Source organism: Ambystoma mexicanum, chromosome 7p, assembly GCF_040938575.1.
Source record: "Ambystoma mexicanum isolate Mex_15411 chromosome 7p, UKY_AmexF1_1, whole genome shotgun sequence".
Classification (NCBI taxonomy): domain Eukaryota; kingdom Metazoa; phylum Chordata; class Amphibia; order Caudata; family Ambystomatidae; genus Ambystoma; species Ambystoma mexicanum.
In genome coordinates this window covers 840,590,351-840,612,928 of record NC_090939.1, presented here as the reverse complement: position 1 = coordinate 840,612,928, position 22,578 = coordinate 840,590,351, and the positions used below count along the sequence as shown (strand labels likewise).

General features: G+C 46.5%; 1 protein-coding gene across 2 annotated transcripts in view; it reads right to left on the bottom strand.

Annotated features, from left to right (window-relative positions):
* The window catches only part of GGACT (gamma-glutamylamine cyclotransferase), a 398,318-nt gene extending 376,644 nt beyond the window's left edge, over positions 1-21,674 (bottom strand). Inside the window, exon 1 of one of the 2 annotated variants that reach the window (XM_069635626.1) lies at positions 21,603-21,674. In XM_069635626.1, coding sequence (XP_069491727.1) covers positions 21,603-21,666 — 64 coding nt within the window. In that variant the 5' untranslated portion in view covers positions 21,667-21,674. Of the gene's footprint in view, positions 1-21,545 lie in introns of both variants that reach the window. The other variant, XM_069635627.1, reaches the window with a different exon arrangement.
* Positions 21,675-22,578: the final 904 nt, after the last annotated feature.

Here is a 22,578-nt window from a genome sequence, read left to right as displayed (position 1 = left end):
GATCTGCAAGTTTGACTCCTGGCCAAGTCAACTAAGCCTTTCTTCCTGCTGAGGTTGATAAATGAGCACCAACACAAGTTGGTTGATATTGTATGTATATTTGTTCTATATGAAGCACTTAAGCATACGTGTTGCGATGAGTTGCAGTCTTGCAGCTCACCTTGCTCGTTTGGATTGTGCGGTGTTCTACAGTCTGACTACTGTTTCTACCCTGTGGGAAGATCCCATTAAAAACCCCTGTCACCCGCAGAGCGGGCGCGGAGTTGCAGTCTCGCAGACTCGCACTTTTGCGGCATCTCCAGCCATGGACGAAGGTCGTCTGTTAAGGAGTTCCAGGCGTCGAGGTGAGTCCCGAAGACAAGGTGCTCACTCACCTGCCAACAGACGTGACAAACCCCCACCCCCCTCCGGTGGCAGAAGGTAAGCAAGCGCAAGTTGCTCCTTCGGTGCTCAAGGCATATGCTCCGGGAGCCTCCCCGTCAAACGCTTCCGCCCGTGGGAAAGCGTTAAAGGGAACGATCAACGAGCGCCCATAGGATCGACAGGGAGAAGATCAATTCTACAACAAATGATGAGGTTTTCGTTAATGACACCGGGCCCGAACCTTTATCAAACCCTCCAAGTCGTTCTACAGTCGGGTGGGGAGAAGAGCAGGACGGGCCCGTACGTGAAGAGGTTGTGGTGGGTGTGGCAGGTGAAATACAGCCCCCTACACAACACAAAAGCCCTTTCCATCAGAGGCATAACACGGACGCAACGGTCGACACCGACTCAGGAGCTACCGACCCTTTGAAGCTTAAATAAGTAGCGCCTTTCCCATTATCCCAAGAGATTCCGGGTCCACTACCTACTCAAAGTGTAACTGCAGAGATACACCCTGCAACGATCAATCTAAATGCCACGCTAGTCTCTGTTAGTGGCAATGAACAGGCAGATTTTTTCAAAGAACCCCCCCTGGGACAACTTAATTCCAAAAATAAATCAAACCTAGCGAGTCGGGAGAAACACCTCCCCAACGGCGCTGTCTCTGGAGTGGCAGAGAACATCGAGCAGCCGTCACCCGAAAACGATGGGGCTCCTTCTAGTGGATTGACACACAGCTGCATAGAACTTAAAACAAATCTGCAACTAAAAAACAAACAAGGAAACCTATCACTAAATACACAAAACCGAACAACAAAAGATCCAAATCAGACAAGCCGAGTAAGCTTATTAAACACAAACCAAAACAGACCGCGAAGGCAACCCCCACCACAGCCTCCTTAATAATATTGAACAAAGGAAATACCGTACCAGAGGAACCTGTGGAGAAGAACCCAGCAACTCGATTCAATCAGAACATTCAACCATATGCTGTGCTTCCATCACATGACAAATAGCGTACTTTCAGACAAATTGTCCCTAAGAGACAGCTGATATCCGCAAACCTTTCTTCAAAAACAACCCTCTGTGCCAGAGTGTACTAGAAACAGAAACCCTAGCACTGCACGAAGTTTCTGACGCCGAGCTATTGGAAAGCATGGGAAACAATGTCAAAGGGACTGGACCCGAGTCGGTTCCTGTAGTGCTGGAAGACGAGGACCCAGTGGACACCACAACTACCCCCCAGCCTGAACTGACATCAAATCCACATCGAGGGGTACCAACAGAGCCGCAAACAATCTCCAATGTAGAACCCCCGCTACTCGGCTCGATGGATCTAGGACCAAATGGGAGCATGGAGCTGCCAACGACCCCCTTGGGCCCCAAGGTTGGAACAGGAAACTACTCTCCCTGACCAGTGGAAATGGAAAAATGAGCCTCCACCAGGATAAGGCAACAAAAGAGCCTAAAAGAAATGTGTCCTTGAGGCATGAGGTCGTCGAAACTGTCCCACCCGAAACTGGGATCAGACAACCTACAAAAACACCAACTAGAGAAACGAGACATAAACCATCAACTGACCTTGGAACGGTCCTGAAAAACGCAGAAAGACCTCACTCCTACGGACCCCAAGAACAGCGCAAAAACTCACATCCACCGATTAATGACGGTCAAATGAGAGGGGTCGCGAGTGGTGCAACAGACACCAGCATGCAAATCGTTTGGGACAGTCATGAAAAACATCAGGCTCAGACCTGACATACGGGTCTATAAATGAAACGACAGGATCCACGCCAACGCCAAGAAAGCGTATGACCAGTAAACATTACGATCAATCAACTGGTGAGAACGCTAGAAAATCGAACTTACTGTCAGTAATGTCCACAGTGACAATCGCCCTGGCGCCATTTTTCAAGTTATATGAAGAAATTCACGAAACATTAAAAGAACACACTACTATTGTAGTGATGATGCACCGCAAACTCCTATTCCTCGAAGGTTACATTACGGCCACAGATAAAAACAAAAGCGTCCACCAACCTAAGAAAAAAGATTCAAGCTCGCAAACCAACCTACTAGAGCTTGGAAGGTGACTCTGTGAAAACAACCCAAACCACTTTGAGGATCAAAATAGTAACATTGCCTCATCAACGACCGACCAAATTGACCTTGCGACAGACTTGGCGTCCCAGTCGAACCTTAACACAAAAGCCCCTAAAAAAAAAGAGAATAAACTTCGGCGAAAGACACAAACATGGCAGGTAGTGGCATCAAATTATGACGAAAGTATTAAAGAATACTCTATCTCTGAAGTATCCCCAAGAGTCACCAACCAAAAGGAGCCAGCATAACAGAGTCTTCACAAAGAGGATAGATCAACTAGAAACCGCGTCCAGCAGAGACCTGAACGACAGTAAAACCACCACAAAACACGACCATGGCACCCTTAGAAAACCACAAGAACCTTGCGCCCACCGAACAAGTGGATGACATAACAAAGTCAAGAACTGTAGTTCTGGTCGTAACTGAAGACTCAGTAACCTCAGCAGATCTGATGGACGTATCAGAATACTCTTTCGAAAACTCGGAGTCAGAGATCCCGGACGTAGTAGTGGATGAGAATCGGGTCCAAAGGTCAACCGCTTCCAGTAACCCCCAACCACAGCCAAAACCAGATCCAAAAGAACTTTGATCTACTAACCCCATGGATACAATTCTGAGAGGGCCACAACGTCCGTCTTCGCCACCCTTCCTGACCCTGTCCGAAAAAAGAAAAATAAGGCACCCTGAAGAACAGAGAAGCTCACCTCATGTCTTATGGCCGGCAAGCAAGATGGTAGATGAGTCAAAAATCTCCTCCCCCCAACCGAGGAAAAAAGGGTGCGTAAGACCATGCAGTCCGGAACAGAACAAGGAGTTCGGAGTATTGAGAACGTAGAAGGCACCATTCACAAAGATCCTATTGCCGGAGAGATGAGAGAGACATAAAGACTAACGGAGGGACCATCAGAGTTCCATAGGGAACCGAATAACTAAGACCAAAAGCCAGCACGAGAACTTGTACCCGTCAAGCAGTTCAAGGTCCCTCAAGTTAAGAAGAATCCTGGGGAAAAGAGATAACTTGATTCTGAACCGCAAGGCAACCATGCAACTACTCCAATTTAAGGATGATAACCACAGATGACAACCAAATAGTGGGATTTGGAGAGAAGCACATTACTGACTCCGTCTACCTTCATATCAAGACCTCAGTGACAACAGATATGCTCCTCGAAGCAACAGACAAACTTCGAAAGTTAGGTTTTGACTTAAGGCTAATCAACCACTCAGATAAGCCTGCAGTGGACAAACAGAAAGAAAGACCACGAGTAAGAAAAAGAGAGGTGAAAGAACCGGAAGATCGCCTTTTGGCGAAAGCCAAAAAAGGGGAGCCACAAACAGGCGACATTAAACCCCTGGCGACCCAAGAACAAACGCGAGAAGTTTCATGTGAGATTGTTTCATCCCCGACACAAAAGTTAGCAATAACACAGAACTCAACAAGTTCTAAATTGGTAGACCAACGTGACCCCAGCAGGACTTCAACAGGACATAGACCAGTGTTGAAGGAAACCTTCAAACCAGACAAACCAAACGAAAGAAGAACGGATATCATTGGAGACCAGCAGCCGAACCTAGAAAGGAACAAAGGGAAACCCAGGAGATGGGTTTAAAAAGCCCTGTCAGGTCTTCAGAACGAATAGCAACTCAAGAGAACCCATCAGGTTAAGGATAAATTAACAATCAAGTCACAAACAAACCTAAAGGAGTTACAATTGGGATCTTGGAGAACAAGGGGTTTAGTCACCTAACAGCTCTGAGTGACGTACATTTGGCCTTCTTCGACAAATTGTGTCTCCAAGAAACCTGGTTGACCCACAAACCACTACTGGACAGCTATGACACGAGGGACGCACCAGCAAAAAATGGAAACAAAGGTCGCCCCGTTTCAGGGCTACTGCTATAAAATCTGACTCAGGAATTTCCGTCCTGAAAGTGTTGGTCTGTAAACTTTTATTTCTTGCTTTAATGGTGAACCGGTCAACGACACAACTGATGAATCAATAGAGTAAACAGCAAAAACTGATAATCATTAATTGTTATTGGAACCCAGATTTAACCTCCAACAGTGACTTCATGGAGAAAATGGCATTGATAATTGACATGGCACTAATAAACTTTGACATCCCACACTTCATAATATGATATGATATGATATGATAAGGCATTTGTAACGCGCCTATGTGGAGACCTAAATGCAATCTGCGATACCAACACCTCGACTGTCAGTACCCACAAATCCAAAACACCACGGGAAATGAGAGGAAAAGTGTGGTTATCGGCAATGTCCTCGAGAAACATCGTCTCCACAGAACTGAGTAACCCGACAACAAAACCAGCCATCCCAACATGGCTAAGGGGTGATCAATCAGCAAATTTAGACCACGTCTTCGTCTCCAAAGAACTTGCACCCAACATCACAGAGCACAATGTCATCTTAACTAAGAACAGCTACCACAACTTGATATTAATTACCATGATGAATGGTATCGAAACCCCAAGCCAAATGATGTAATTAGAGGTGGAGGTGAACAACAGAGGTAACCGTCTTCGGCTGAAAACTCAAGACATCGAGTTTCTAACTGAAAAATACATTGCAGAATCAAAGAACAAACACGAAGCCCAAGGAAAACATCAAACAGACTTCAAACCTCTACCCGACCTCTTTAAAGTAACAAAAACAGGGCCAAGGAACATTCAACAAGCGTTTAGACACAGTTACGAGGACTTACTGGTGGAAAAACGAAAATCGCTGAGATGCCTCAAAAGAGTTGCCGCCAAGTCAAAATCTAAGCAATTAAGTGAAGAGGTCAAGTCGCTAACCAAACATACAAAAACAGGGTCGCTGGCCGCAGAAGAAGCATTTTCCAAAACGACGCAGAACAGATGCTTAAGGTTTAGAGCAAAAAAAACTCATGTGACATTTTGCTGCTGATCAAGCAAGGCCCACTTATTCCACTTGATACGCAACAAAACTACGTTAGCGACAGAGCATGAGAACATTTTCTGGCGTTGTTCGAGGGTGCCGGCAACAATGTTAGCCTGATAACTGTAGACAGTCCAGAAAGATGGAATCTTGACTGTAACATGGAAGACATCAAATTAAAAATCCAAAAGCTCAACACCTCAAGAGCCCCTGGTCCAGACAGGCTGACAAATGTGATGTTAAAAGATCACCCACAGGAGTGGGCTCGTTTCATAAACGCTGTTTTTGAAAACACCTGTAGAGCTCAACAAAAGACAGCTACGATTGTCCCAATCTTCAAAAGAGGCAAAAGAGACGAACCGCAGAATTATCGCCCCATTGCGTTGCTAGATGTTATAGGCAAAATCTTCAGAACCTTTCTACTAGCGAAATTCACCAGCTGGACTACCACCCACGGGTGGTTTGATACTTTCCAGACAGGGTTCAATAAGAACATTGCAACAGCAGCTAACAGCGCGATACTGAACATCCTCAAAGCCCAGAGTCATCAGACAGGGACTAGAACCTACATAGCCTTTGTAGACCTAGTACAGGCTTTTGATCGAGTAAACAGAAAGAGACTATGGCAAAAATTACTAGATCGAAATTGCCCAGCAGACATCCTAGACCCTTTAATTCAGCCTCACTCCAACACTTCGATCAGTGTACGTCTGAACAGAGAAGTCCTTTTAAGTCAGCCAATTCCAACCTCAAGAGGGGTCGAGCAGGGCTGCCCCCCCGGACCCGGAAATCTATAACTTTTACATCACCGACATCGTTGACTTCGATCAAACTATTCGATCTTTCCCACTGACAATAGGGAAAGTCTTGGTTACCAGATTGCTTTACGCGGACGACCTGATCATGATTGACCAGACAGCGATTGGGTTACAATGGACAGCATCCAACGCTATTTACAGCAAAACTCTTTGGAGATAAACGAAGAAAAAAACAAAATTATCTGCCTTCAAAAAGAAAAAAAAAGAAAACAACATGCCAAATTGGTACCTGGCCGATAAGAAGATAGAAGAAGTGGACTACATCAAGTAACTCGGGGTGATGTACAACAACAGTGTAACAGAAGCCCCAGCACAGGAGTCTCTGAAAGCTAAGGGCAAAGTGATGGCGACACAGGGTCATTTAATGTACAAGAGATTCGGGCGATTCTCCATCGTAGGGTTAGTCAACTTCTACAGAATTAAAGTCGTCCCGACGCTAACATATGCAGCTGAAGGTACCTATGCCAGCAAAAATATGGCCAACATTGGAAAGCATGTTTTGGCTGACGGTCTTGAACCTCCCCAACTCTGCATGCACCGTCTAGATTAGAAACAAACTTGGCCCATCTTCTCTTGCAGGCATAGCAGAATGGAACGCCTTGAGCCTTTTCCATAAAACCATTCCACCTTTTAGTGCACCTACATTTGAGATAATTCATGACGAATCCTCAAAAAAAACAAACAGCACATTAAACATCTGGGTCGCTAAAAGAAGGAAAGCGTCAGGAATCGGTCCTGGAAATTATGAGACGATTGGAGACACTAGTTTTTACGTGTGCTCCTTTCTAGTCCTCACCCAAGATGGCCGTCGCCACTATAAAGGTCGGCTCGGCCCCCTCTGCCGGTGCGTTGTATCTGTGCTTTTTGTTACGACGCTCCGTGCATTCTGTGCTACTCTTTGCCTTCATTGTTCCTCGCTTTGATCTAGCCTTTCTTCGTGTTTCCCTTTCTTTACAAGGCTTCCACTTTCTGACGTCCGAGTCCGCTTCCTTGCTTTGCTTCTGTTTTTCTACGGTCCCTCCGCCGTTTGGTTTCGGTTTGTTTCCTTCCTGCTTGGCGTGCTTTAGCCTTTCCAAACCTCCGCTACCTGTTTTATGGGCTTTGTTTCATTCCGCTACGCTACGCTACTCCTCCTCTTTGATCCTCTCCTCGGTTTCCGGCATTAAGCCCTCTCTTGCCTTCCCTTTCTGACCGTATCTTATTGCTGTAGAATTTCTCCGTAATACTTACTTTGTTCAATTTCCAACCCTTTTGTTGTATCCTCGCTAGTTCTACTTGTCATTTGCTGCCTATCTGTTCTGAGCTGGGGTTAGTCCGGGGTATCCCTTCTATCTGTAACACCCAGACTGGGTCTTTGTTTCTACACCTGTCCGTTTGTTTTTCTTTACTTTTTACTGTTTATCTCCTAATCCTTTGGCCTAAGTCAGATTCTTTCGGACCTCATTAATACTTACCTGGAATGTGATTGGAGTTAGCTATTCCTACTTGCCTCAGCTGGATACTGCTCTCCCAAGACTGGTGTCTTCGAACTGTCTTCACAAATCCCTTCCTGCATATGAACTCTCCAGGGTTTTTTCTGCCATCCGGCTTTTTCCCTGAAATTGGAGGCTGGCCCACTGGGAGTCCCCAAGGACAGATTCCCATCTCTGTAAAGGTGGCCTCCAGTGGGGCCAGACCTTACTTACACGAACGGAAGATCAAGAAGGCTAAGGAAAGGACCCCAACCAAGAAGAAGAGCTGCCTAAAGGCAAAGATCGCTTCCAAGGACACTACTTCTGAAGGCTCAGGTGAGGAGTTAGATGAGGTTGAGCCGAGTTCTGACAGAAAGCACTAGACAAAATTGGTTATTCAGAACAGGACCTTGTGCCGAACCCATCGAGAGTAAAGAAAAAACTCCTAAAAAAGGACTGGATGAATAAAATTGAAGAAGAAAATAAAAGCAGTCTTTCCAAGAACTTACCCTCGATTGACATAAAATTGAACCATCATAGAGGGTACCTAAAAAGATTCCCGGACAAATCTTTCAGAGACCTTTTTCTTCTAATGAGGTTAAATCTTTTTAAGACAAATGAAATAAACCACATTCGAGGCAGGTCCGCCTTGGAAGCCTGCCGCTTCTTCTTCAGCCAAATTTTGAGAAAGAATCTATCAGACACCTACTGGTAAGCTGTCCCAGCTGGAGTGAGCCAAGAGAGAAATTCTTGACGCCAGTAATGAGACACCTCCGCACAATAGACACTGAGGATCGTTGAAGAACTTTGATAAGTGGCGAAAATACCGAGATGGTCATAGCCACAGTAACAATGATGAAATTAATAACACCAAAACACGAGAAAGAGAGTTGCCCCTGGAGGGAAGTTCAAGTACCTATTTATTTGCTAAAGAAAATGTTTCCTTTTTAAGATGTATCAGGACTTTGGCATGAAGGAAAAGTCTCTTTTTTTCTGTCCTTTTGAAAAAATTGTTAAATCATTAACTCCAATAAAAAAAAATTTAAAAAAAAGAAATAGCACATCCTTATCGATTGGGCTTGGACATCTGCTTGCATTCACAGTAATTTGGTAATATGGGCCTATAAGCACAATATCAATTATACATATGGTGATCCATTCTTGTATGCAATGTATATCACTTTACAGTAATACCGTACCCATATTTTTCATAGTCTACTTAGAAACAATGCTATATAATGCCACTTACTGTTTTGTCAAGGGGTGAAAGGTCATGCTCCATCGCTTACCGTTATGTCACTTCGGGGTAGGGTCAGATGACATCACTTCTTGTGATGTCATCAGAAGTCAAGAGTCATGTGATTTAATTTCTGCTACCCCTGGCATTTTGGTGAAATGACGTTCCTGGACAGAGCCAGGAGGAAATACTGTTGCAGATGGAAATTCGTTGGTAGGGGACATTTAAACACAGGGACAAATTCATTTTCAGCTCACAATGAGATTGACTCTTTTGGGCAACACTTTTACGACTATAACAGTTCGCAATGCACTGGGAAGAGATGGTATATTTCGAATTTCCACCATATAAATCCTGTGAAATAAAATGGGGAAATGTATTGATTTACTTCAGAAAATATACTAAAGATCTACACAGGATACTGGGGATTCTTCAATGGAAAAATGACTTAAATGCACAAACAAATTAAAGATTCTTCAATGGGAAAACAACTACTTAAATGCACAGACAATTTGGGGTTTTCCAATGGAGTTTTTCAATGACAATGCTGAAGAATATGGGGATTATGCTTGGGGTATCTATACTTACAGGAGAGGGCTAGGTGGACATCAGTGAGTGTCAGAGCATCACTGCTGGGACAGTCAAGGACTCAGTCAAGGATTCCCTCTGTCCTCCAAGGGGTCCCAAGGCAGCTACTAAACCTCCTGGCTCAGGATTTAGGCCTCACTGCTTGGATGGTTCCAGATTTTGGCAGCTGCCCACCTCAGGATTTCAAGAGGGTCCTGATTTGAGGTGGAGTGACTCATTTATAAGGCAAGTGACATCACTAGTGTGTCAGAGTTCTCACGGAATGGATTGTGCACTGTTCAAAAGTTTACTCCTATCTGTGGGCTGATAGGTCCAGCAAATATGGGAGGGTTTTGGGAAACCAGAGGATGAGACCTATCCATCATCTCACTTGGACAGGAGGGCTTGTTCTGGCTTGGGGACATACAAATCTCACTGTGTGACAAATGCCCTCACTCTTCATATTTCATCACATATGACAGCATTTTTGGACACTAGATTTTTCGATCAATCAAATTACCTTACTTGGGAGTTTGTAAGTAATTCCTGTGCAGAGCTATGTTTTTTTTCATTTACACTAGGATATCAGTGAAAAATATGGCGCTCGGTGGGTGGAATATGCATCATGTTTTACATATGTGCTCAAATTTGTATAGTTCTCAAATACACAGAGTGCCCCATGATCTTTTCCTTAATAACTTGAGTTGTGTGGGTCCCATCAAAATTGTTTTTGGTTGCCAGAAGCGCTTGTCCGACACCCTTTCAGAAATCCTAACATGAATATGGTACAACAGATATTACCAATTTTATGTGACAAAAAGCATATCTCCCATTTTACACATGGGGAGTGAAACCACTCAACCCTGGCCCCCACCCTTGGCATGGGTCTGTTCATGGCTGTGACGTCAAGAGGGGGTCCTATGTTTAGATTAGCCCAGAGCTTCAAGGGCTAATTACCAGCTAATGCAGGTTTTTTTATGGCCGTTTGTGGGGCCCAGGGTCATAAACTGGAAAGCAGACCTTGTTCTTATCTCGCCCCTCCGCAAAAGTGATCTCTACCAGCATTTAGTTTGTATTTTTATAAGAATGGCCTCAGGCCTGCAGTGAGCCAGGCCGAGATCCCCATGGCAACATGGGCATTGGAATCTAGTTTTACATTTGAAGACACAGAATAGAAACGAAACCAATGGCCAGCACCCACTTTAGCCAACATTACTTTTTAACTCCTATTTTCACTTTAAAATGATTCTTGAAAGGCACACACTTTCAACATGGATATACGTGATTGCAAAATTGTTTCCTGCATACAGGGGTTAAATGAGGGAAACATAATTACATTATCAGAGACTTTAGTTGTACATCTGGATGCTCAGAGTGTCATTTTAAAGGCACAATTGAAATGTCCTTGGTCAATTCAGGCCGTGAAAAGGCTTTCATTTTCTGCAGCAGTTTAACCCAGTTCAGGCTCACAACATGACAGAAACCAAACTCTTACATTGAAAGTTTTGCACACTTTTTTAGGAGCATGTCTTTAAATTAAAGGGAAAAACTGATTTACACATTTTCTTTAATGTTTCTGTCAGAATGCAGTCTGCTTCACTGCACTGTAGCTCACAGTGTTGACATCCCATTTAGGGTTCTGTAAACTCTACTTTTTGAGGATGTTACGTCAACTTTTCCCTAATTTGGCCACTATTGTATCATTCCATTGTTATGCCTCTCCAGCTTTTGAAGCCCAAATTCACTAATTTTTGCTTTGAAAGTGCAGTGCCTTATTTCCACATAAGTTCAAGGCATGCCTTACTTTTTGGGGAGCCTTCATAACTGACTTTGGCCTTTAATTATGGCATCCAAGGGTCATTTCACCCCACCCCGCCCCTTCCAAGCCCAATTTTGTCCATACACCATTAGCGCAGCAAGGACACTCCGGGATCTGCTGCACATGGTCCCAGCCCCAACAGTTTCAGGTGCCAACGTGTGGGTATGTGGTGCAGTAGGGTGCATGTCGCCAATGAAGTAACCAGCCGGGGACGCCAAGGTAAAGAGAAGTTGTTTGTGCACCCAGCAGTTGTTACACCAGCCTCCAACTGCCGCAAGTAGAATGGGCTGGACCGAGATTCCAACATGGGGGCTACATAAAACCAATACAAAGCAACAATTCCAGCACTTGCACATGTGAAACCTGTACAGAGTAATGCTAATGTAAAACTATAAAGAATAATCAGAACTCCTAACTACAACACATTGGGTTGGCGGGTGTGGAATCGCTGGCGTTTTTGCCCGCCATAGAGTTTCCCCTCACTGCCAGTCACCGCACCGTTCTAGTCGTTGCATGCGAACGCGACCGGAAGTATAAATTACTCCGCTTCCGGGTCACGTACGCGTTGCAACGTTTCCGGGTTCCCACCTGTATTTGCTGCCGCTCCCGCTACTGGTGTTTACACCGCCGTCTATTTGTCGCCTCTTGTTCCCGTGCTTTTCTGCTTTTTCCTCCTTTTCTTCTTGCTCTCGTTCTGTGCTTCTTAGCCTTGTGCCTTCTTTCCTCTTCCTTCCCTGTTCGTCTGCATTTTCCCTCTCTCTCCTCTGCCTGTATCTAGCCCTTGTACCTGATTGATCTGCTGCCTTCCAGACCCCTGCCTGCTTACCGGACTGCCTTTGTCTAGCCCTTGTACCTGATTGATCTGCTGCCTTCCAGACCCTTGCCTGCTTACCGGACTGCCTTTGTCTAGCCCTTGCACCTGATTGATCTGCTGCCTTCCAGACCCTTGCCTGCTTACCGGACTGCCTTTGCCTATCCCTGGTACCTCATTGACCTGCTGTCTACCAGACCCGTGCCTGCCAACTGGATTGCTCTCCCATACCGTACTTCCTCCAGCGCACTCTATAATCTTCGCTTATCCTACAAGAAGGACACCTTCTAGGGTTTTTTTTGTGCCTCCTGGCTTTTTTCCCCTGAGTGGCGCTCCCGGTGGGTAACCCCCGTGCCCCTATTTTTAGAGGCACGATGGCATCCTATCGAGGGCGTCCTTACCTGCACAAAAAAAAGGAGAAGCCTCCAAGAAGCAAGGAAGGGAAACCCAAGAAGAAAGTGGAAGGTGAGGAGTTGGGGGAAGGGGGAGAACCTGTCTTTTCGTCCGACGAAGAGGACATCACCGACCTTTGTGACACCCAATTCGTGCCTGAATAAACACATCTATCCAATACTGATACATGGCATTTGTGCATTGCACACTGGCACATTAAGTGCTATTTATTTGTGAAAATCGACGCGTCCTAATCTAGAGATGCAGCCTCGCGAGATCACGGCCTGTGCGTGATCTCGCTAGATTGCATGCAGATGTGTGCTTGTGGTGCGAGGACAGAGAGAGTGTTGAGCGGACCTGGAGTACAAGGCAGACGCTTCCTGGTGCTCCTCAGGCCCAAAGGCTTTGGGTTTGATGACCAGCAGCAGTAGACCCTGATGAGGCCGTAGCCAAGGACAGTGCAGACTGGGCAGTGAAGTAACTGCAGTACACTAGTGCATATTGCAGCGAAGCAACTGCAGGACACTCCAAAGGGGACTTTAATTGGCAGGTGACTGAACCACATTACTGCTGATTTCTTTCATGCACAGTTAACCCTTCCATAAATAAATGCTGTTTATATGAGGCCATTACATATTTGGTGACAAGGATCCAGGACAGAACCTCTTCAGCTCCATCATGCAAAATGCAACCCCTCCACCAGCGTTTCTCCAATCCCCAGGTAGGACCGCAATTCCATGGCCACAATGGGAGCCCTTGTTCAACACATACCTGGAGGCAGTGGGGGCATGGACTATGCCGCGGGGAGGATAAAAGCGATGCTGCTTAATGCCATGGGGGCCGAAGGGCACCAAATATTTTCAAGTCTGAAGCCTGAACAGGCGGCAGGGGATGATGATGATGTCTTCAAAGAAGCGGGGCGCAATATAGTGAAACGATTCTCCAGCAAAGAGAATACTGTGCTGCACCATATAAAATTCTACACACGGAAGCAGAAAAGCGCAGACCCCGCTGACGAATATGTCACTCGCATAAGGAAGCTGGTTGCATTGTGCAGTTTTGGCGACAATGCCGAGAATATGATCTGCGACATGCTGGTGGTGCACACAAATTGTAGGAAGGTGCGGGACAAGTTAATCCTAGAGAAGAACCGACATTGGATAAAGCTTTTCAGATTGCAAGGGCGGAAGAAGATACCTCGAGCAAGCGCAAAGAAATGGCAGGATCATCATTGGTTGCCGATGTGACTCGGGTGCAGTGGAGAGGGCAGCAGCGGGATAGACCCAGGCAGGAATTCGTCAAGGGAAAAGGGGAGGAAGAGACGAGAGCCCCTGAAATGTCACAGATGCACCAGCACACAGCACTTAGCGAATGACAGAGAATGCCCTGCGAGGAACAAAGAGTGGTTGAACTGCAGATGGTTCGGGCACATTGCCATAACCTACAAATGGAAAGGGAAGAAAATCACTTATATTAAGGCGACGGGCATGCGAGTGGTGATGGAGAAAGTGACGAGGAGAGGCCTACGGTTATAATGGTGAACAGCTCGAAGATGAGAAGAGAGAAGCCGCATTGTGTCATAAAGTTTGAGGGAAACGAGACTTGTGTAGTGGCGGATTTACACTCTGATCTAACCATACTGCCTTTCCAGGTGTACAAGGACATGGTGGGACGTCAGGAAGTAGAGGTTAGAAGAAACACACACAGACCCGCAGTGTTCGCAGGAGCGTCGGTGAACCTGTTGGGTTGTATCAAAGCAAGCATTGAATTCAAGGGCAGGCAAACGACGACCAGGGACTATTTCTTCGAAGAAGGCCAGGCAGTATTGGGGTGGGATAACTAGCACAAACTGAACATAAAGCTGGATCCCAGCTCCGACGTCCAAGTACTGTCGATCAAAACAGGAGCGTCAACATTGAGAGATGAATTTCCTGTGCTGTTCTCTGAAGCCACAGGGAAAATAAAGAACTATGTACACAAAATCAAGCAGAAGCCCAACGCAGTTCCGGTCAAGCATAGAGTGAGGCCTGTGGCTGCAAATGCAAGAGGCACATTGCAAGCTCAATTAATGAAAATGGTCAAAGGAGGCACCATTGAGACTGTAGAATCTTCTGAATGGCTGATCCCAGTGGTACTAATTAAGAAACAACAATCCAATGATATCAGAGTGTGCATAGACCTATAGAGTTTAAATATTGAGGTAATAAGGGACAGTTACCCACTGCCCAATATCAACAAATTGATACTTAAGATGAAGGAGGCCAAATATTTCTCCAAGTTGGACATGCAAGATGCATATCACCAGATAAGCCTCCACAAAGAGTCCTGACCGTTAAAGGCATTCATCATCGCTGTGTGGCACATATCAGTACACCCGAATGCCATTTGGATTGTCATCGACGGTGTCAGCATTCCAGAAGATGATGGTTTTGCTACTTACGAACGTAGGAAATGTGCCTTACTTCTAGGATGACATCCTCATCTATGATGGCAACGCGGAAACAAATGATAAGACCCTCAGGAAAGTGTTGGAGAACCTTCAAGAAGCAGGTGTACGCCTTACATATGAAAAGTGCATGTTTGGAGCAAAAGAAGGGGAATACCTGGGGTACAAAATCTCAAGAGATGGGGTTAGTCCCAAAAAGAACCTTCTACTAGCCACTGACCAATCTGCCGCACTAGTGTCAAAAGACAAACTATGCTCCTTCTTTGGACTCGCGGAGTACTATGCCAAGTTTGTACCCCCGGATTTCGGAGACCACAGCTCCACTGCAAGGATTGCTGAGGAAAGGTACCAGTTACGAGTGGAGCCTAGAAAAAAGTCAGCATTTGAAGAAGTCAAGAGGAGAATAGTGAACGCCCTATGTCTGAGACCCTTAAACCCGAGTTGGACAGATACAGAACTACAGACACCAGAGAATATAGGCTGGGAGCCACGTTGACGCAGTAGAAAGGTGAACACATGATTGCAAGGCCCTCTCAGATGCCAAAAAGAACTACTCCACGGTAGAAAGTGAGATGTTTGCATGTGTCTAAGTGGTTGAGTACTTTAGGTCGTATGTGTGGGGCACGAAGTATTGATTGGTCACCAACCATAAACCGCTGATCCACATGCAGAGCCCAGGAGGCACGAAGACCTCCACTTCACGATTGGCACGGATAGCCACCAAGTTACAAGAGTACACACATGAAATAACTCAAAGCATGGTGGAGTAACGCCCAGGCAAACTTCATGTCGCGTGTGCTGGAGCGCAAAGAGCCAGCCATCACATCTCTTCAGGATGAATGCGTGGTAGCATCAATGAACGTCCTGAGAAGCTGCAGATTCCTAGAGATGAGTGAGAACCACTAGAGGGAAGAATTGGACAAAGACCTTGAGAAAGGTTGCCAACTAGGCTCGAGATGGTTGGCACAGTTAAAGGGCCCTTCTGTAAGGTGAGCGAAGACATATATGAAGCTGATGGACTACTGATGAGAGGGGATCAGGTTATACCTCTTGTGGGAATGCGGAAGGTGATACTGTGCAGAGCGCATGGAGGTCACCTGGGAGGCAACATGACCAGGCGTAGGGTGAGAGAATTATACTGGTGGCTGTGCACGGATCAAGACATTAGGGCAAGGATAAAGAGATGCCATGAGTGCATGAACAGCGACAAGAGACTCAGAACTCAACAAGCCCCGTTGATCCCCACTGAGACGCCCGAAGGTGTACGGCACAAGTTAGGTCTCTACATTATAGGACCGCTAGACACCATGTCACCCGCCCACAGGTATGGGGTGGTGGACTACCTATCGAAATTGTTTGAGGTGGAATTTGTACTGAATATTACAACAGCCATCGCATTGAAGTACTGAGCACCATTTTTCAAAGAGAAGGCTTGCCCAAAGAGTTGGTAACGGACAAAGGCGTTCAGTTAGTGCCCAGGGAAATGGAAGTGTTCTTGCGCACTCAGAACATCAAGCAGATCAGAGCGAGTCTATATCACCCCCAAGCCAATGGGCTTGTTGAATGGACAAATAGATTCATAAAAGGAGCTTTGCAATTGATGGCAGCTTCATGAATAAACCCCTACATAACCCCTAACGAAGCAGTTGCTGCTCATCGGCTGACCCCGAACGCAGTCACTAATGTGTTGCCCTTCCAACTGTTGAGGGGGGAGGGCTGCATCCTCTCTTGTGCCCCAATGGTTGTCCAAGGTCAGGCAGGATGACAGGGTTGACATGAAAGAGCTAGTATGGAGAATACAAGGAGCAGATGGAGGCCTGCAGAGAAACCATGAGAACTGAGGTCAATGAAAGGGACCTAGTAAAAATAAGAAAAAAGGATCAAGTGACTGGGCCCAAGTACAGCAAACATACAGAAGTGGCGCAGAAAGGCACCAACCACATATGCACCAGAGATGGAAGGAAATGGACTCTCGAACTGGTCGCTTTGTTCAGAAGGCACACTCTTGAATCGAAACAATCGTGCTTGGCGGAACCCACGCCAGATGATCCCGAAGCACACTGTGATCATGAGATTGAGAGAGGAAAATCCCAAGAAGATAACATATTCAGAGAAAGCACACAGGTGGAAAGTGAAATGAGAGATGAAGAAGCCATCCCACAACAGACCAGCGGGGCAGCGGGAGGAGCAATGACCACTTCCTCCAGACCATCGCCTGCGGAGCATCGCCACCAACACGAGAGGAGACAGCCTACAAGGTACAAGGACTTTGTAATGGAGTACCACCAGGCTGCTCAACAAAGGGAGGTATCTAGTAGAGCTACAGCCTCGCGAGATCACAGCCCATGCTCTCCAGGTCCTTCCTCTCTGAGTGGGCGGACCTCTCCTCCTGCCTCCTGGCCTCGACCACTGAACTCCTCCTTCTTGGAGACTAACATACACCTGGATGCTTCCTGTCCTCCCTCTGGACACTTTCGCAACCTCTGTGACTCTCTCTCACTCTCTATTCTCCCCTCTGGCCTGACTCACTCTGCAGGGCACACTCTGGATGTTCTGATCTCTTCAGACCTTCCCCTCTATCCCTCGCACCACTCCTCTATCCTGGAGTGATCACTTTCTCCTTTCCTTTCCTCCCCTCAACCCCTCTCTACCCCTCAGGCCAAGCCAACTCCAGCACTGCCACCTACCTTCTCGGTTATCCGACCTATGAAGCGTGTGTCAGTTGAGGCTTTCGCCGCCACCTTCTCACCCCCCCTCCTCCACTTTTGGCTGACTCATATCCTGACACAGCCATTTCCATGCTCCACTCTGCTATATCTGATACTCTTGAATGTTCTTGCCCCTGTCATGAGGATACGCTTGAAGCCCAAAGCCAAGTCCAACTTCTGGTACGATTCAAACCTCATCACCCTTAAATGCAAGTGCAGGGTGAAAGAGAGAAAATGGCGTGCTTCCGGTGAATCCTCTGACAAACTGGCCTGCCGCCTGCTCCAAAGGCAATACCTGCTCTCTGACCGCAGCAAGAAAAGAGCCCACAGTCTCTGTGGCATCCAACAACTCGCCGTACTCTTTAAAATCTGCAAGGAGCTGGCCAAACCTGCAGCAATCTCTACCTCTTCTGTCCCCTCCCAGGCCCTATGCACGGCCCTGCCTTCTCATTTCATCTCTGAAACTCAGGACATCCTGTCCTCTCGCTCTTCCTCTGCCCCTCCTCCCTCTACTCTCTGCTCTTCCTCTGGCCCCCCTGTGGCCACCTCTCCTCCCTCTTCTCTGCCTTTGCTCTGTTCCCCCCCGATGAGGTTTCTAGACAAGTCTGATCTATGAAAGTCTTGTCAAAACAGGTTCTCCCCTATTCTTCTAAAACCATTACGGACCACATTGGCATCCTTGCTCCTGCCCTGGCTAACTTCTGCAACCACTCCTTCGCCACTGGAGCCTTACCCCCTGAAGCACTCTCTTGTGCATCATCTTCTCTGACCCCTCCTGCCCGGCTAACTATCGCCCAATCTCCATCACTCCTTTCCTGGGCAAACTCCTGGAAAAGCTGCCCATCTCCCAGCTTAATCTCCATACTGAATCTGTTGGTTGTCTCCATGACCATCACTCTGGCATCAGAGCAGCCAGAAGCACGGAACCTGCTCTACTGAACATCTGTGAAGACCTCCTCTCCAACCTCGATTCTAATACCCCCTGTGTCCTCATCCTACTTGATCTCTCTTCTGCCTTTGACACGGTCAACCATGCCATCCTGCTCAACTGTCTCCATGACAACCTGGGTATCATCGATCAGGCCCTGGCATGGATGACCTCTTTCCTCTCGGATCGACCCTCCCAGGTCCAACTAGGGCCCTTCCTCTCCTCTATCTCTCACTCTACCTGTGGTGTTCCCCAGGGGTCTAACCTCTCTCCCTGGCTGTTCAACCAATACCTGGCACCTCTTGCCCACCGCATTGTCGCCCTCTGACCCAACTTTCAGTGCTGTGCGGATGACACTCAGCTCATTTTCAGGCTCCCTTCTGCCACCTCTTCTCCTTCTCTCATCTCTGACTGTCTCTCTGCTATCCAGGAGTGGTGTGCCGCCAACGATCTCTGCCTTAATGCCAGTAAGACGGAGATTCTCCTCAGCGGCACACCTGCTCCCTCCTTTCCTGTCACTCTCTGGCTGGCCTCGGTTGGCCCTCTTCCTGCTCCTACCTCTGAGGCTAAAATCCTCAGGGTCATCTTCGAATCCACACTCTCCTTTTCTCCTCACACCTCTGATGCCTCTAAGAAGTCACACTACCAACTGCACCTCCTCAGGGGTATTCTGCCTTTCTGCTCCCTCCCCCAGAAGCTCACTGTCTCCAGAGCTCTGGTTCTCTCTAGGCTTGACTACTGCAACAGCCTCTTTCTAAATCTGCCTGCTTCTCTCTGTCCTCTGCAACTCATCCAGAACAGGACTGCAAGACTTGTCCGTGGTCTCAAGCCCAGGGATCGTATCTCTCCAGCACTGAAATCTCTGCATTGGCTCCTAGTGACTGCGAGGATGAAATTCAAGACTCCCCCTGCATTGTCCACGAGGCCTTCTGGGGCCTGGGCCCTCAATACCTCTAACTCTCTTTTCATCAATATCTAACTACTCTTGCTCCTCGCTCCTCCTCCAACTACCTCAGGGTCTGTCACTTCTCCAAGCAACAAGTTGGTGGTATGATATGAGTTTATTTATATAGCGCCTATACACAATGTGTTTCAAAGCGCTTCAAGACAAGGGATAGAACAAGGGAAAATACAATGATATTCTTACAGGCCATGAACAGTAAGGATGTGAAATTAACAATCGTACTCGGCCTGACGACATTTCAGATAGTGCAAGAGCTAAGACATAGATAAGAAAGGGAGGGGGTGAGTGAGAAGAAAATGGAAAAGGACAGGCGACTACCATGCTAGGCCTGACGACATTTCTGGTAGAGCCGGAGAAAACAAAAGGTGAGGGAGAGGGATGCAGAAAGGGAGGGGAGGAACAAAACAAACGACTAGCATACTAGGCCTGACGAAATTTCAGATAGTGCTGGTGGGGGGACTAAAAAACCAAGTAAGGGGACGGGGGAGGAGACAGATGAGGTTGCTATCATACTAGGTGCAGGGACAATTCTTATAGAGTAAGTGCAGGTAGGTCTCTTTCTTCGGCTGGGGCCTCCCTGCTTCTCTGAAACTTGAGGAGAACCATCTCCAGTTCTGGAAGCACTTCAAGACTTTCCTCTCTGCCTCTGCCTTCTCACTTCCTCACCCCTGCTGAATTCCTGGCTGAAACTAAAACTGCACTGGTCACCTGGCTACCCTCTGATCTCAGGCCCAGGTCCCCTCCCCACCAGCTGCAGACCTGCACTGCCCCCGTCAACCCTTACACTTGGGCCTGTATCTGTATCCCTACGGTCCACCTCCCAGCACTTGGACACTTGCTGTCTGCACTTAAATTGCACTTGCCACCAGCGTGTCGCACTTCTTTTATTGTTTGATCCCATGTACTGCACTTTTCCCCTCCCCTCTCCCCTGCACTTGCGCGATCTCTATGTCACCTGGCCTACTAACATTGTTGTCTCTGTCTTCGCTTTGTTCCCCCTCCCTTGCCTCGTCGTGCCTTGAAACACTTGGTGTATAGGCGCGTTATGAATGCCATATCATATTTCATGAGACTATATGCAGATGTGCGCTGGTGGCGCAAGGACAGAGAGCAGTGGTTGAAGTGTACGAAAAGAAGTAGTGGAACTATGTTCCCTGCTGGCCTGCCCCTGCTCCCCACAAACCCCATTGCCACAATACATCCCCCAAACATGTGCACCTGCTGTTTAAGGGAACGTTCAGTGCAGTGCACTGAAAGTGAAGGTTTCAACTTCTTTCTACTCTTTTATTTTAAAACAAAACCATTCCGGAACGGTTTCTTTTTAAAATAAAAGTATAGGAGCTGAACAAGGTAATTAAAAAAAGTATAGGAGCACCGCTCCCACTCACTTCGACCACTGACAGAGAGAGTGCTGAGCGAACTGGGAGTGCAAGACAGATGCTGCCCGGCCCTCCTCCTGCCAAAGGCTTGGACTTTGATGACCAGAAGCAGTAGACCCTTATGAGGCCCTAGCCAAGGACAGTGCAGACTGGGTAGTGAAGTAACTGCAGGACACTAGTGCAGCTTAACAGTGAAAAAACTGCAGGACACTCCAAAGGGGACTTTAATTGGCATGTCACTGTTAACCTCATTGCTGTTGATTTCTATGATGCACAATAAACCCTTCCTTAAATGTGCGCAGTGTTTTATATAAGGCCACTACACCTATTCAGTTTCTCCTGAGTATTTTCTTCCTGCGTTGATATCAGTGACCTGATTGAAGTGCTTTTCTTGGCGAAGAGTAGACCAGTTTCAATGGGCACGTTTTCCAACAGATTGCAGTGTACTGCTCTCCTCTCGGATCACGGCTATACAGTACGTATTGTACGCATTGGCGGTTCACAAAAGCCATACTACTATACCGGAGGCTGCAGATAGTGCGGTTATGTTTAAAAGCAGATGGATGTTATGGATATCGGTTAGGTCATCAAGAAGCATTAACAATTGAAACAGTTTTAAAGAAATGCACCCGCACCTGGTGATTTGTAATGTAACGTGAAGCAGATTAACACGGTTTATTGATGACTCGTACCTGAAGCGTCGCTGGAAACGCTGCACGAGAGCTGGATCTCCGAGCACGCTCTCAACCCTGACATGACGTCAGTTCCTCGCTTGACGGGGTTCCTCGTAAACATGGAAAACATACTTCACCTTACTTTACTGCGATGAGTGTTTCTTTAGGTTAGACTCAGTTACAGGGACTATAGTCCTGCTTCGCTCTGTTCCAAATATGTGTATCTGTCCGAGTTGGGGTTCTGGGGAGGAATGCGTTATTGAAGGCATAATATATAACTTCATTCTCATTTCGTAAATATTTTACTGGTGTGCATGCGTCTCACTCGGGCATTATTTATGATGGAGTGCGGGATGGAGCAATGAGGGTTTCGTTTAGTTATGTCCTCGCTTTTACCACAGCCCCTACCTCCTTATGAAGCGCCTCGACAATACCTTCGTTTAACATGCGATTCTATAAAATCTATTAACATAACAAACTAGCATCCAACACCCTCTAAGAACGGAACACGTTGCAAACAATATTATGCCATTGGAAAATCCCCAGCTCTCCCATAAAACAGACTACACAGTAAAACTGCTTCCGGCAACGAGCAGATTAAATTTCAAAGGTTTCCAATAAAAACAGCTGAGTTTGAGAAGAATATCTAACCGGTATAACAAAAGCGTGGCATTAACTAGTTTCTTCCGGAAACCCATTTTAAACACTTATCGTACAAAAGTTGAATACTACATAGAGTATTTAACTCGCCTTTTTCAAGACAATAGTTGATCTTGTTTATTATTTCATTATGTTCCTTTTGTGAACAATAGTGTGCGAAGATTATTAAACATGCTAAATACTTATCAGTTACATATATAATAATAAATGCGTTGTGTTCTATTCTTCGTTTAGAAGTGAATATTAAATTACCACCACTGAGAAGCACAAAAAGAGATGAAATGAAGATCTTTTATTTTGGTGAGGGTAAAGGCACAACAGCCAGAACCAAGAT